Below are 17,269 nucleotides of genomic sequence, written 5' to 3' on the forward strand. Positions count from 1 at the left end.
TGGCCAGTGAAATAGATCATACTACAATAATAGATTGATGTAAAAAAAATTTTAAATAGTAACATGACTATCTAGCAGAAAAGCAGAAAATGTTTACAGATACTGATTGTTCACAGACATAACTCAGAAAACAAAGCAGAATGAACAGTTCGAACCAGACGTTTTCCTACTAGTTTTTTTTTTTTTTTGAAGAAATTAATACTTTTATTCAGCAAGGATGCATTAAATTGGTCAAAGGTGACAGTAAAAACATTTATAATGTTACAAAAATACTTCTATTTCAAATAAATGCTGTTTTTTTTTTTTTTTTTTTTACTTTCTATTCATTAAAGAATCCCGAATATGTGTGTATGAATATGTGTGTATATATTTCACTTTCCACAAAAATATAGCAGCACAACTGTTTTCAGCATTGATAATAATGATAATAATAAGAAATGGTTATTGAGCAGGGAATCGGCATATTATTAAGATTTCTGAAGGATCATGTGACACTGAAAACTGAAGTAATGATGCTGAAAATTCAGCTTTGCATCACAGGAATAAATTACATTTTAAAATATATTCACATAGAAAATACTTTTTTAAACTTTTTAATAGTATTTCACAATATTACTATTTTTACTGTATTTATTAATCCAATAAATTAAGCCTTGATGAGCGTAAGAGACTTTTCTCAAAAATGTATATTTAAAAATAAATGAATAAAAAAACAGCTTTTGAACAGTAGTTTATTCTTCTGAATAAAATCTGAATATCTTTCAAAGATTTGATGTCACGAAGACATTTTAATCTTATTTTATGTTTAAAAGCACTTATGAACTAAGCTTATCATAACACACATCATACCCTGTATGGCTTTACTTCCAGCTTCATAAAACCAGATGATCAGGATGGAAATGGGGATTTCGCTCAGCGTTTGGCATTTTAGAGTGCAATATGCATCAGACGGTTAGTAAACGTGCTGTGGGCGTTCTGTGGACCGACCGTCTGATGCTAAGGCTGCCCTGTCACTAACAGTCACGATTGCTCTTCTCATAAAGCCTGTGGTTTTCATGGCAGCTCACAGTCTGTGACTCACCTGAGAGAGAGAGAATGAGGTTTGTGGATTTTCTGGGTCCTGACTGCACCTGCTGTGGATTATAAATGCAGCCAGGCTCATAACGCAGAGCTGAGCTGTCGTGGGAACTCGTGCCGGGCCTCAGAGAGAGACCGAGGCGTCTGTCACCTGAACAAGCTTTAAGTTTTTCTGCTGGATTATCCCACCGCTCAGATTCCTCACATACTCACCCATCTCATGGGCAGAACGAGTGCAAACAACAGATGTGAGCGGGAATTCGAGTTCATGGGGGGCTTCGACTAAACAAGAAAGGTTTAATGCGCCTATCATTTGGCCCTGATCGTCATTAGCCAACTGTGGCGTCTCTCATAAATCGCACTGTTAGGTTCAATGCAGGGGAACGCGGATGAAACATTGTGAAGGTCATTGCTGGTTCTTTCAGGCCTGACCTCCACAAAATGTCACCTAAACGTCAAGTCAATATGCATTTATATATGTAATATATGGAAGAATATTCAGTGCATTTGCTGTTTATAATATATAATATATAATATAAAAATATTAGCTAATAGATTGGGGTGAGTAATATTTTTTGTTTTGTTTTTGAAGTCTCTTATGCTCGCTTACACTTCATATATTTGATTAGAAAATACAGTAAGACTGTGAAATATTTTTGCAATTTAAAATAACTGTATTAATTTTAATATGTGACCCTGGACCACAGTTTTTTTAAATTGAGATTTATAAATCATCTGAAAGCTGAATAAATAAGCTTTCCATTGATGTATAGTTTGTTATGATAGGACAAAATTTGGGATACAACTATTTGAAAATCTGGAATCTGAGGCTGCAAAAAAATCTAAATATTGAGAAAATCGCTTTTAAAGTTGTTCAAATGAAGTTCTTAGCAATGCATATCACTAATAAAAAATTAAGTTTTGATATATTTACAGTAGGAAATTTACAAAATATATTCATGGAACATGATCTTTACTTAATATCCTAATAATTTTTGGCATAAAAGGAAAAATCGATTATTTTGACCCATACAATGTATTTCTGGCTATTGCTGCAAATATACCCCAGCGACTTAAGACTGGTTGTGTGTCACAAATATATATTAAATCACAATTTATTCCTGTGATGCAAAGCTTCATTACTCAGCATCATTACTCCAGTCTTTGGTGTCACATGATTATTCAGAAATCATTCTAATATGCTGATTTGCTGCTCAAGAAATATTATTATTGCTGCTTAATATTTAGTAATGTAGGTGTAACATTTTTATATACATTTATATTCGCTATTAGTAATATATGTAAAAGATCTGCTAATATGCTCTCATTCCCTTTTGGCAGTTAGTGCAAAATTAAGCACACCTTTATTATTTGTAAATGTATTTTAAATTCTAGAAATTATATTTGGCATGTGTCTGTACACACTTGTTTTTTTTTTTTTTCCTGTGACGTTATAATTACCCTTATTCTGGATTTCTGATATGTAAAATCTTATTTTTATCAGACTGGAAACTGGATTTTTATGAAATCTGACTTCTCCTTCTCTGACCTTCACGACTCAAATGAATCAGTGAATCGTTTGTTGAACTTGTACATTTACATTAACTGTTGGAGCAAACTGATTCACTGAAAACATTTTTAATATAAATAAATTTAATATTTCAATATTGAATTACATTATAGCAATATTGAATAATATGGAGTTATTTAATATAATTCAGTATTTAAAAAAAACGCAATGTAGCATTTCCTTTTTTTAGCTGCACAAGCAAAATCTACACTAGACTTATTTTCTGAGCTTAAAATAAAAATACAAAGATAACAAGTACTCGATCCTTGGTGTCTCTGAGCTCCTCTCTGTTTTTATTTTTTTCTGTCCATATTTTTATTCATTTCTTTGTCCATCAACATTATATTTGCCGTTTGGATTCTTCACTTGGGTTGATCTTGAGTATATTTGCAGCTGACATTAGGCCTGTGTTTGTAGGTTAAATGGCCTCCGCTGTGTTAAAAGCGACACTCTGGAGCCAGTAAAACATCTCACGCAGCTGGACCTGAGAGACAACCGGCTGACGTCTCTGGACCTGAGCTCGGCCTGCAGTCTGGAGACCCTGCAGTGTCAGAGGAACCAGCTGGGAGCCCTGACGCTCAGCGGCTTCATTCTGCGCACACTCCACGCCAGTGACAACCGTGAGTACAAACCTCCACAGCATCATTTCTGAACCAGAGGATTCCATTCTCAGGCCTCACCTTGTGTTATCACTAATATCTTTCATAGGTCTGACCACAGTGAACATCTACCCTGTTCCCAACCAACTCACACACATGGACCTATCAAGGTAACTGACATTCATTTTGTGCATATTGTGTTCGAATCAGTTGTGAAACAAACATTTCTAACAGCAAATATTTCTTCTGTCCAAACTAAAAGCAAAAATCTCAGCCAGCATATATGATGTTTAATGCACAAATTTGGACCAATGAAAAATGTATTTTTGCATGTTATGGTTCAGCTGGTTAATAAATGTTAATTGAATAACAATAATCACAACATTTTATACAAAATGAGCAATATTACCCGTAAAAAATAATAATTAGTAATCGCCAGTATCTTTGTAAACTAAGTATATATTATGTTTTACATATATCATAGTATGTCTCTGCACCAGTGTTTTTAAGGTTAACTAAATGGAAAGCTATTTTTAATTAGTTTTTTTTTTTTATTATTTTTATTTTTTTAAGTAAAACTATTTTTAATAATATTTTAACTAAATATTAACTTTTGTAAATTGAAATATGGCAGAAATAAAATAAAATATAAAAATTTGATTAAAAAGTATCTTTGCAACTAACTAAAACTACATTTACATTTAGTCATTTATTCAAAGTGACTTACAAATGAGGACAATAAACCAACAAAAGAGCAATAATATGCAAGTGCTATGAGAAGTCTCGGTTAGCCTAACACAGTACACGTAGCAAGGGTTTTTATATGCGTGTATATATATATATATATATTATATATATAAAATTAATCTGCATTGTTAATACTTTTGATCTTTTATTTAAAAAATTCACAAAAATCTAACCTTTCAGTGGATAATAAGAATTTAAAATGGGGGAAATCTCATTATGAAATAAATGTTTTTCTCTAATACACATTGGCAACAATTAACGGCACCCTTTTATTCAATACTTTCTGAAACCTCCATTTGCCAGTTTAACAGCTCTAAATGTTCCCCTATAATGCCTGATGAGGTTAGAGAACACCTGACAAGAGATCAGAGACCATTCCTTCATCCAGAATCACTCCAGACCCTTTAGATTCACAGCTCCATTACGGTGCTTCTTCTCTTCAGTTCACTAATTTTCTACAGGGTTCAGGTCAGAGGACTGGAATGGCCAGCAGAAGCTTGGTTTTGTTCTCAGTGACCCATTGCTCTGTTGTTTTTGAGGTTTGTGTTTGGATTATTGTATGGTTGGAAGATCCAAACATGGCCCATTATAAGATTTCTAACAGCGTCAGTCACTTATTGATTTTTTTATCTGTTGGTATTTGATAGAATCCATGATGCCATGTGTCTAAACAAGATGTCCAGGACCTCCAGCAGAAATATAGGCCCACAACATCAAAAATACAGCAGTATATTTCATTGTTTCTTTTTATCCCTGCATTCACCAAACCCATCTTGAGTGTTTGCTGCTAAAAAGCTCATTTTTTAGTTTCATCTGACCATAGAAGCCAGTCCCATTTGAAGTTCAGTCGTGTCTGATAACTGAATATGCTGGAGATTGTTTTTGGATAAGCTAGGAGAATTTTTCTTGAAACCCTCCCAAACAACATGTGGTGATGTAGGTGCTGTTTGAATTTTTATTTATTTTTTTAAGGTTTTCTGACCCCGAGTCTCAACTATTTTCTGCAATTCTCCAGCTGTGGTCCTTGGAGAGTCTTTAGCCACTCAAACTCTCCTTCTCACCGTGCATTAGGACGATATAGACACACGTCCTCTTCCAGACAGTTTCGTAACATTTTATGTTGATTGGAAATTCTTAATTATTGCCCTGATGATGGAAATGGGAATTTTCACTGCTCTCGCTCTTTTCTTAAAGTCACTTCACTAATTTGTGAAGCTCAATTATCTTTTATCAGAAATATATTCTTTGGTTTTTCTTATTGTGATGGATGATTAAGGGAATTTGGGCTTTGTTTTCCCTCCTATTTATATTTCTGTGAAACAGGAAGCCATGGCTGGATAATTTCATGTTCATAATCACCCTGGAGTGCTCAATATTGTAAATATGAATGGGAATATACTTTAGAGATATTTTACTCATAAGAATTTAGAGGGGTCCAATAATTGTGTCCAACGTGTATTTGAGAAAAACATTAATTTCATAATGAGATTTCCCCCCATTTTAAATTCTTATTATCCAATGAAATGTTAGATTTTTGTGAATTTTGTTTAAATAATAGATCAAAAGGATTAACAATGCAGATTAATTTTCACAGCCTTCTTTGATCATATTTGCCAAGGGTGCCGATATTTTTGGCCATGACTGTACATACATACATACAAACTAACTAACTAACTAACTAACTAACTATATATATATATATATATATATATATATATAAGTACTTACACTATAACATGAACATTGTAATGCAAATATGACCAAATGTTGCTCAGCTCATTTACAAGAGGCTCAGCGTGCTCCAGTCATGTCCTTTACCCTGCTCACTCCTGTACAATGCTAATGCTCTGATGTAATTAGCCTGGAGTTAATTCCCATCCTTCCTGCAGGAATCTCCTGGAATACCTGCCAGACTGGGTGTGTGACAGCAGGAAGATTGAGGTGCTGGACGTCTCCCATAATCTGCTGTCTGAGCTCCCGGCCAGGTCTGTGTGTGTGTGTTCAGATATATATGGTTTTTGAGGACACAAATGTGTATAATGACTTGGGTACTACAACGAAAACATGGTAAACGTGTCCCTGTAAACCAAAAGGGTTAAAAAACATACTAAATGGCATTTTATGAAATTCAAAAAATTGCCAGTAGTTTTCTGTGAGAGGTAGGTTTAGGTGTAGGGTTGGTGTACTGTAGGGTGATAGAAAATACAGTTTGTACAGTATAAAAACCATTACGCCTATGGTGAGTCCCGTAAACCACAAATACATGTTTGTTTGTGTGTGTGTGTGTGTGTGTGTGTGTGTGTGTAGACTGCCATGAATTGCATTTGCATCTTCCCCAGTTTCCAAAAAGAAACTGTCCTCCTGTTCCCCCAGACTCTTAATGTCAGCATTTTGTACTTATTTATTCAACAAAAATTGCCCATTTGATATGACTGATGTGGGTTAAAGTGACTGTCTGGCCAGACGGTGGATCTGAATAGAAACGGGCCGGCGTTCATCAGCAGACGCTTGATAAGGCCACTCTGCTGTCTCAAAGCAAAGTGATGTAAACGCCAAGCAGATGAAAGCACCATTTCCAGCTAATTCCACATTAACATTCAGTCATTTGCATCTGAAAGAGCTAAAAGCCATGCACAAATGAGATAATATGCGGCTTGAAGTTTGTGTCCCATTTGAGACTGTGAGTGCTGCATGAAAATGCTGTGTTGCTGTTTTGAAGGAATGGTTCACCAAATGTCATTCCAAACCCATAATACTGTTATACTTTCCATGAGAAGAGAGAGGTTTTTTTTTGAGACTTCATGCAGCTACATTATTGACCATGTCTGTCAAGCTCCAAAAAGAGCAAAAAAACCCAGATGAAAACGGAAACGTGTTATTTACTGAAAATCTTCATTTGCAGCTCTCACATGCAATTCTTCATAGCATAGTCAATCTAGTGTGCTTGTTTTTGGTTACAACAAATACAAGAACCAGTGACTAATGCAAATTGTATCTTTTTTTTAATAAATTTTTTTATTTGTATTTTTCCAAAAAAAAATCAGGTGTAAGTATTTTAGATTATATTAAATAATATTGTATTTATAAATAATATTTTATTATTGTATTTTTATTAAAATATATAGTATTCTATTATTATATATTATTATAATATTTTATTATAAATAAAAGGTGTAAATAATATTTTAGTGAAATGTCACTTAAATTTGTGTCTTCCTCACACAAAACTATTATTTGGCTTCAGAAGATTTGAAATATAGTTGTGTGTGTATATTAGGGCTGCATGATTAATCAAAATGAAACAAATTGTGATATGGCTTTGTGTGATTATTATTATTATTTTTTATATATATATTTTTTTTTTAATTTTTAATATAATTTTTTTTAAGATTTATTTTGGGTGTTTTTGCCTTTTTTTTTTTTTTTTTTTTTTTATTGAAAGGACAGTAGTGAGACGGGAAACGAAGTGGGAGAGAGAGGGGGGATGGGATTGGGAAAGGTCCGTGAGCCGGGACTCAAACACGGGACACCCGAAGCGCAACGGCACTGCATGTCAAATGTGCTGCCCACGAGGCTCTTGGCACCGGCTTGTGTGATTTAATCAAATAAATACTGGCATCGTTTGTTTCAATGTGACATAATTATATAATGATAATTATTATATTATTATAATTACATAATTATATATTATTATAGTATTTTTCTTAAATACTCATTTTTATTTGACAGTAAAATATTAAAATAGTAATGAAAATGAAAACTTGTTGTTCACTGAAAATCTTCAGTTGCAGCCATAAATAGAAATATTGTAATTTTACAGTTGTACTGTAAAAAAAAAAAATACTGATTTTTTTTGGTTTACAGTTGAAAAATTACAATGATTTACTGAAACTCTTCAGTTGCAGCTTAAATTTAGTTTAATATTTTAATTTAGTATTAATAATTATTTGTATTATATATTATTAATAATAATAATTATTATTATTCTATTGATTGTATATACTTTATTATTATTATTATTATTATTATTATTATAGTCATATCGATTTTGCAGCCCTACAAACAATCACAACAAACCTGGACATTTCTTTCATTTTTTTTTTTACATTTTATTTTATTATAAATCGCAATTGCAATTTTTATCAGATTTTTAAAAAATATTAGCAGATGAGTTTTTATTGACATGAGGATGAGTGAATAATATTTGCATTTTCATTATTTGCTGAACTATCCCTGTAAAGGCGTCTAGGCACTGATGGTTTCAAGACTGAATTTCAGTGTAAAACCAAAAACAGTGTTTTTTTTTTTTTTCTTATGAAGTCTCTCTTTCTTTCTCTGTCCCTCCTTGCTTTCAGACTTCTCAGCAGTCTGAGTCTGCGTAAACTGCTGGCTGGTAACAACAGGCTGGAGAGACTGGCTGACCTGCTCGACCACATCCCGCTGGAAACACTCGACCTGCAGCACAACAAGTTGCGTGAACTGCCAGAGAGCTTCTTCTACAAAGCCTTAAAGTAGGTCACTCCCTCCTCCTGCCCTCTCTCTGTTCATCTTACTCTCCGGGCTGTGCTTTCTTTCTTTTTTTCTCGTTCTCTCTCCATTTTCCTTGTGTTTTTCCTCTCTGTTTCCTGCAATTTTCTGCGTGTGGCAGGTGCAGTGCAAGCTGCAGCTGCGTCTCTCTGCTCTGTGGACCTTTAGCCCTGCTGCTTGAGCTCTTCATCACACCTCCTAGCCTTATACAGGAACTTAGCAAAACACGGATTCTCTGAAAACTGCTCTTTGGAAATAAAAATCACTAATATATTACAGATATATACTCAGAGCTACTTTGAAAATGTAGCTACTCATGATTTAAAGTAGTTAAACTGAAGTCAAGCTACTAAAAAAAGTATCCAGCTACATGCAAGTTATTTAATTGGGCAAAGTCTTTTTAATTATATATCAGATTTTTTCATTTATTATTTAATCAGAGCAGACCCAGAAAATGAAATGGATGAATCATGATTAGAATGGCAGATTTACACTTAAATTTACCCCTATGAATACAACTCAGAATACTAGAATATTAAGTTGAAAACTGGGTTATTATAGTAAACTAAAAGTAAAACAATAAAAAAACATTTGTTACTAAAAATAAAATGAACAGTAACTAAAATAAATTAAAATAAAATATACTAAATGTAAACATTTTATTTCAGCTAGTTGCCAAAGCAACATCTCATTTTCAGTTAGTTAACTTGATTTACTAAAATAATTAACCTAAGACTGAAATTTAAATAAAAAAAACAAATGTTAACACTTTACAATAAATTTCCATTAGTTATTGATGGTTGACGCATTAACTAACAATGAGCAGTGCATTCTTTACAGGATTTAATGTTAATTAATGGAACCTTACTGTAAAGTATTACCAAATAACATCCCTGGACACGTCCTCTTTTTGGACCTAAAAAAATGCGTCCGGCCGGAATTTCTAAATCACCCAAAATGTCCGGGATTCAGCTTTTGCTTTCTACAGTCGCCATTCATTGTGTGCGTTTTTTTATTAAAGCCCTGTGTTCTGTTTTCTTAATCCCGCTCCCGCTGAATTTCTGACCATTACCGCCTGCTCCCGCAAACATTATAATGTTGAATATAATTTTCGCGCATCAGTTGCGGCGGGTTGATTTTCTCTTGTGGGTTAAAGGTTTGAAATGTTGCGTAAATTACATTTGACTTAAAGGGATAGTTCACCCAAAAATGAAAATTCTGTCATCGTTTACTCACCCTCAAGTAGTTCCAAACCTGTATGAATTTCTTTGTTCTGCCGAACACAAAGGAAGATATTTTGAAGAAAGTTTGTAACCAGGCTGTTTTGGGGCACCATTGACTTCCATAGTAGGAAAATAAATACTATGGAAGTCAATGGTGCCCCAGAACTGCTCTGTTTCCCACATTCTTCAGAATATCTTCCTTTGTGTTCAGCAGAACAAAGAAATTCATACAGGTTTGGAACTACTTGAGGGTGAGTAAACGATGACAGAATTTTCATTTTTGGGTGAACTATCCCTTTAAATGCTTGTATTGAAACATTTTACATTCTACCTATGATAAAAGTGTGGTAGAAGTTAAGTTTTGTGAAGGACTGCCACTGGTAGGAAGCCTCTTAGCTGTGTTTATGATCAATCTGCATAACGTTGACTGTAAAATATGTATTTTAGGTATGGAGATTACATATTTTGAGTTTAGATATTTGGGATATGGTCATTGCGCTACTTTGGGGGCTACTTTAACCCCCCCTCAAACCCTAGTTTTACTCAAATCAGATGGTAAAATGCTCATGAAGTGACTCTCAGAGCAGTTCTGGAGATGTTGTTCATGTGTTTATGTCCTTATTTAGTGAGACGGCAGACGCTGAAATCTCTGCGAGAGTCACGCGCGCTTCAGTCTGTGTGTAGTAAACAAAACCGCGCGATAGAGAGCAGACTACTGCGTACGCTTTCGAATCGCTCTCGCAAACACTGATCAATCTGAGCCGCTTCTAGTCGAACACACCTAGTGCTGCAGGCTTATTGGCTCACTGACGTTGGTGAGATTAACCACTTAGGTATCGAAATTTGGTACCGAACGACAAGACGTTTTTCGATACTCGATGGTAGAGGCAATTCGGTCGGTGCCTAAATATATTTCACTATAAAAATATGCATGACCATGTTTAATCATTGTATCCGCTGCTTGCACAAACGATGTGACACAAAAATTATTTATATTTGAATATTCGATTTGAATTTTTATACATTTTTAAAATATATTTAAAAAAAAATTTATAAATATGTTTTAAATATTTATAAAAATATAAACAGCTGAACAACAGTACTGTCGGGCTCCTTGGGAAATGTAGTTTTAGTTAGTTGCTGCTTGCAGTTAGTTAGTTACTCCACAACACTGGATCTACAGCAGCACAGAGGAAGTGAATGCTTCTCCAGAGCCTCTCATGGATGTGTACAGGAGGAAACGGCTCAGCGAGGCACAGTAATATGAGCCAGAACTGCCCGCAGCTCTTCCATTTCCTGTGGCTTAATTTACTTGTCATCCATTAAGCATCTCTAATGCTGAAAGATGTGCAGCAGCTCTGAGGCTTTGGTTGTATCCAAGATGATTTTTGCTTTATAAACATGCTACCAATTTTTTTTTTTTCTTTTTTTTTTAAATGACATTACTTGTACTGTGTGTAAACTTACCAACTTGTCTTCCCTTGTTCTTCTTGTCTACTAGTTTAAAGTATTTGAATGTGTCTGCCAATGCGCTGGAGACGATCCCACCGAGCAGCCAATCGGAGGAGAGCCTCAGCACCCTGCAGGAGCTCTATCTCACAGGAAACAACCTAAATGAGAACTGCGCTGCTCTACTGGTGGGGCATCAGAACCTGCGGGTCTTGCATATGGCTTATAACCAACTGCAGTCCTTCCCTGCTAGGTACGAGACCTTGAACTAGTGTGCTTCCATCGACAGGATGGGAGGAGCCTATTATTCAAATGATATATGACCCTGGAGCACAAAACCAGTCTTAAGTCGCTGGGGTATATTTGTAGCAATAGCCAACAATACATTGTTTGGGTCAAAATGACCGATTTTTCTTTTATGCCAAAAATCATTAGGATATTAAGTAAAGATCATGTTTCATGAATATATTGGTAAATTTCCTACCGTAAATATATCAAAACTTCATTTTTGATTAGTAACATGCATTGCTAAGAACTTCATTTGACAACTTTAAAGGCGATTTTCTCAATATTTAGATTTTTGTTTTTTGCACCCTCAGATTCCAGATTTTCAAATAGTTGTATCTCAGCCAAATATTGCCCTAACAAACCATACATCAATGGAAAGCTTATTTATTCAGATGTATAAATCTAAATTTAAAAAAATTGACCCTTATGACTGGTTTTGTGGTCCAGGGTCACATGGGTCACAAATGTCACATGTATATCAGTATATCAGTGTTTATGGCCATGAATTGTGCTATTGTTCCTTTCTAAATGAGCTGCCTTGTTATATTTTCAGCAAGCTCAGTAAACTGGAGGTCCTGGAGGAACTGAATCTGAGTGGGAACAAGCTGAAAACGATCCCCTCCACCGTGTCCAGCTGTAAGAGACTGCACACGCTCATCACCCACTCCAACCATATCAGCGTGTTCCCAGAGGTCCTCAGCCTGCCTGAGATCAAGGTCTGTGATGTATCATGACAGGACATGTGAAACGCTGCCCATAAATATTGGAAGGATCTTAAGAGTCATCAAGTGGCAGGAACAAATGAATATCTAAAAATGTAATGCATGTATGGATAGCAGTTGCAGTAATTCAGGTTACGAAAAAAAAAGGTTTACTAGTTATCAACGTTCATAGACATGATTTAAATGAAAATGTTTGAATAAAACATTCTAATCAGCATTTTAGAATGCTTTCTGAAAGACTAGAGTAATGGATGGAAAATTCAGTATTTTCAATCAAATAAATGCAGTCTTTGTGAGCATAAGAGACTTCTTAACAAAAAAAAAAAAAAAAAAAAACATGAAATCTCAATTATTCCAAACTTTTGACCAGTAATGTATAAATTTGAATGCTACATCTAAATAGAAATGGTGAGAACATGCAAATTAGTGACACTTCATTAAAATTTTAACCTAAATTTCTCCAAATTGCATGTTTAACTTCAATTTAGATGTAACATTTAAAGTTGTTTAAACACATTGTTTAAAAGTTTTTTTTCTTGTTTTTATTGTGTATATATTATAATATTAATATTATTGTGAAAACCTCACTATTTAAAAAAAAAAAAAGAAAAAAAAAAGCTTGTTTAGTTAAGTCTGGCAAAACTTTTTGTCCCCCTCTAAAAAAAATATATTTATATATTTTATTTCTTTTATTTTACAATACATCTTTTTTGTTTTAATATATTTATTATATTCTACGTTATTTTAAATTTATAAGCTTATTTAGTTATGTCTGGCAGAACTGAATTGTTTTTGTCCCTAGATCCAACAAAACTGAGGAGTAGTTTGTTATACACTTAATTTTATTTTACATTATTTTGCATACTGTTTTTTTACTTTTTGTTTACTTTATTTACTGTATTTTACAGTTTGCCAAAATTGAACGATTTTTCTCCCAAAATCCAACAAAACTGGGCTGTTGTTTGTTACACACTCCATTTTATGACAATTTTTATTTTACATAATTAAATAAGCTTGTAAAATGTCAAATAAAGTCAATCAATTGAGTCTGGTGAAATCGAATCACTTTTGTCCCCAAATGCACCAAAATTGTGCTGTTGTTTGTTACAGTTTATTTTCATGAACTATGTTGTATTTCTTCTGCTCTGTGTGTAGCTAGTAGATGTGAGCTGCAATGAGCAGACAGAAATCCTGTTGCCGGACTCTCTGCCTTCAACACTGCAAGAGCTGGATCTGACAGGCAACAGCAGCCTCATGTTAGAGCACAAAACGCTCAACCTCTTCAGGTGAGACGCTACAAACAGCAGTCCTCCGTGTGGGACACACAGTACATTACGCAGCTGATGAATATTAATACGTTCTGATACTCTCACAGACCCAGGTGGTTAATTGCTTTTTGTGTTTTTTTGTCTTTATCTCTCACACCTCTGTGTGTCCTCCTCTCTTCCAGTCACATCAGTACTTTGAAGCTGGACCAGAAGCCAGCCGTGACCGCTGGAGATGCACAGGGCACATCCACCCTGTGGGATCATGGTTACGCTGAGATGTGTGGGCAGAGAAACAAGTGAGCAAAATCTGAGGACATGAGATTCACAGATTAGGAAACGATGAGTGTGTTTGTCAGTGTTGGTTGAAGGAAGCCCCAATCAAAAAATCGAGTTGTTTTGCAGATTACATCCCCAACCCATAATTCTCTATTATATAGTGAGGAAATATTGAAGAAAAAAGTCAAATGCTAGCAGAAATAGCCAGTTTCAATCAATTTCAATTCAATTTTTCAATGCGGTCAAATCAATTTCTGATTAACCCTTCCCTAAACGTCACGCAAAAAAATTAATTAATTTAAAAAAAAATTTCTTGGCTTTCTTGGCCAGAGTGAATCAGGGCTGGATTCATGAAACATTTGCAAGAATAAAATTTTTCCTAAGTGCTGTTTTCTTAAGAAATTAATATTTTGTTTTCTCGAGTATGTTTGAATTCTCAAAAATGTTTTTCGGTAACACTTTACAGTAAGGTTCATTAGTTAAACATTAGTTAATGTATTAACTAACACGAACTAACCATGAGCAATACATTTGTTACTGTATTTACTAATCTTCGCTAACGTTAGTTAATAAAAATACAGATGTTCATTGTTAGTTCACAGTGCATTAACTAATGTTAACAAGATTTTAATAATGTATTAGTAAATGTTGAAATTAACATTAACAAAGAATAATAAACGCTGTATAAGTGCAGTTTATTATTAGTTCATGTTAACTAATGTAGTTAACTAATGAACCTTATTGTAAAGTGTTACCTGTTTTTCTCAAGTTTGTTCTTAAGCCGATACAAAAGAATTCAAATTCTTAAAAAGAATCTTCTTAAAAATCATTGTAAATAACGTCTTAAAGTTAGCATAACTTCCAACTTGTCTTAAATCCCAAAACTTAAGATGTTTAATGAATTTATTGGGTTATTTCAAATATTAAGCATTACAACATATCACTTGCTAGGTCGTATATGTTACCGTATAATACTGACACTTTGATAATGGCCTAACTACTATGATTTCTGACTTTCTTTGGAATGTAAAGGTTCCCTTTCTGAAATGAGACACCAATGATTGATAATGTAAACAATGATCGGTCAGGATTATGCATGACAAGACTTGAAATTTGAAATTCAGCAACTATAACAAACTTGTTAAATAGGAAGGCAGGGTGCTGAAGTCCCATCAAGCCAGTCTCAATAGTGTGTGCTCTTATGATAAAATCATGTAATCTGCAGTCAGTTTAAAAAAATAAATTTTTCGTTTAGTTGATCAGAAAGTCTTCTGCAACAGCTGCTAATCATATACCACTAACAATATTGTCTTCTTAAGAACAAGAGGATTGAGTGTTTTTCAAGAACTGCACTTGAGAAAAATTCCAAGAAGTTTGTAATCATTTTCCTAAGAAATTTTTTAACTCCTTAAGAAGATTTTTGAGAATCCAGCCCCAGATGTTTTGCCGATCTGACCCTGAGACGACCAATAAATACTCGGATGGCATAAAAACAGTTGGCATTCTCAGAATAATTGTAGCATTGGATTTCGCAGATAGCGAGGCAAGACGCAGCAGGAGGGCTGGTTTGAATGCAGAGTGCATCCCATAGGCTTAAACGTCTTGTTTCTACATGTTTAATGTGACCTCAGTGTGCTTGGCTCCCCCTGCGAAGAGCATTACCTCCACAGTTTCAAAGCAGTCCGTCTCAAATATCGCACCCTCTCTCTGTACCCTTCATCCACCGAGGGGGGCCACTTTTGTGTGTTTGTCAGAGAGAGAGAGTTTGTGTATGTACCTATATAGGTGTATCCATTACCATTCAATGAAATGTATTTGTAATGTGATATTGTACACTTTGTAAGATTTTGGTTGGGTGTTGGTTTCATCAAGAGCATTTGTTCCATTGAAATCTGCTGTTTTACCTGGGTTCAGGTTGTGTGTGTCTGTGCTGGCCGTGGATCGCTTCGGGGACAGTCCGGAGGCTGCTTATGGGATTTTTGATGGCGATCGTAATGAGGAAGTTTCCAGGTTACTGCAGTGCACCATGGGAGATGTATTGGCAGAGGAGATACAGCACTCCAGTGTGGACAGTGTATACATGTGCAACACTTTCCTTACCTCTCATAGGTGTGTTTTGCACACACACACAAACACAAGTTGATTTGATTAAGCTTTTTTATTTTTATCCATAAATCACGTATGCTTCAGTTCATCATTCCATCTCTGGAATACTTGATTCAGTCATGACATTCTATCAATATATTTGTATAATATAGTACTATCTATTTATACACTGGTCTACTTTCTAGTGTCACTCTGCATTCTCTTTCTTATCACATAAGTAATTTAAATTTCATATCCATTTATTTATTTGGTAAGTAGTCATGTAATGAATGGGATTATGTTTAGTCAGTTGGGCATTACTTATGTAATGCTCAGCAGAAAGTAGTTAATGTACATTTAAATGTCATGAAACTGTCAATCATATTCTCATACATTTCTAACTGTTGACTTTTTAAGTGATGCACCTAATGTTTACGTAAACATTTAATTTTTATCAATAAAGTATCTCCAAATAATTTTTATGTGAAGTATATTATAATGTGAAATATCAAAGGAAAATATCTTTAAATAATAACAAATTGTGTATTGCAACTATGGTGCATTCAAGTCCTTATGGAAAATGTATATTTACAATTTGGGAAGTCGTAATTACATCATTAGGTGCGTTTAAACGAGCTTGGTTAGAGCAAGATGGCAATTCAGCAAGATTTTTTTTAAACTCTACTTCTGCAAAATAATGAATGCACATCAAGTGTTTTTTGTAACCTATAAGTCATGATATATCATTATGAAGTCATTATCTAAGACGCACTAATTTCCCTGTTTAATACTTTAAAGCTGCTTTGACACAATCTGCATTGTAGAAAGCGATAAAATTAATAATTGTTGTAGAGTACTACCGTAGTTCATATATGCAACTTAAAACGGTTAGTTTTATTGAAAAAGAAAACCATTATTGCATCCACCATATTTTGTCACTGATGCCCACAACTTTGAAAGAAAACTCATTCGCAATTACAACTTGCCATTCAGCTTCTAAATATGACTTAATTGCACCATAGTTCAGACAGCTTTGAATTTAGATTCTTAGCTATATGAATAACAAATGCATTTCTCATATTGCGTTGTGCATTTTTTGCAGGAAACTTGGCATGGCAGGCCAGAAGCTCGGGGCCTCAGCTCTGCTCTGTTACATCCATCACGAGTCCTCCGAGCCTGGCCGCTACTTCAGCCTCACTGTGGCCAACGTAGGCACCTGCCAGGCTGTACTGTGCCGTGATGGGCAACCTCTTGCCCTCTCAAAAGTTTTCAGCCTAGAACAAAGCGCTGAGGAGATGGAGCGTGTCAAACTGGCAAAAGCTATTATCACCGAGGTATTGACTCGTTCTCAGGTCATCCCATATACCTTAGTCAGGTTAGATGCCATATTGAATTGTATGTAGATGAAAACCAGGCTGTGAGGGATAGACTTACAGTC

The 17,269-nt window shown here is 34.6% G+C and overlaps 1 protein-coding gene across 1 annotated transcript in view; it reads left to right on the plus strand.

Annotated features, from left to right (window-relative positions):
• phlpp2 (PH domain and leucine rich repeat protein phosphatase 2) overlaps positions 1-17,269 on the plus strand; it is a 73,485-nt gene that overhangs the window by 49,341 nt on the left and 6,875 nt on the right. The window contains exons 9-18 of the mRNA XM_058783075.1: positions 3,065-3,267; positions 3,356-3,416; positions 5,883-5,978; positions 8,349-8,504; positions 11,245-11,445; positions 12,034-12,196; positions 13,358-13,488; positions 13,653-13,766; positions 15,661-15,855; positions 16,934-17,165. Of these exons, the coding sequence (XP_058639058.1) occupies positions 3,065-3,267; positions 3,356-3,416; positions 5,883-5,978; positions 8,349-8,504; positions 11,245-11,445; positions 12,034-12,196; positions 13,358-13,488; positions 13,653-13,766; positions 15,661-15,855; positions 16,934-17,165 (1,552 nt within the window). The remainder of the gene's footprint in view (positions 1-3,064; positions 3,268-3,355; positions 3,417-5,882; positions 5,979-8,348; positions 8,505-11,244; positions 11,446-12,033; positions 12,197-13,357; positions 13,489-13,652; positions 13,767-15,660; positions 15,856-16,933; positions 17,166-17,269) is intronic.

Source organism: Onychostoma macrolepis, chromosome 07 (genome assembly GCF_012432095.1).
Source record: "Onychostoma macrolepis isolate SWU-2019 chromosome 07, ASM1243209v1, whole genome shotgun sequence".
NCBI lineage: Eukaryota > Metazoa > Chordata > Actinopteri > Cypriniformes > Cyprinidae > Onychostoma > Onychostoma macrolepis.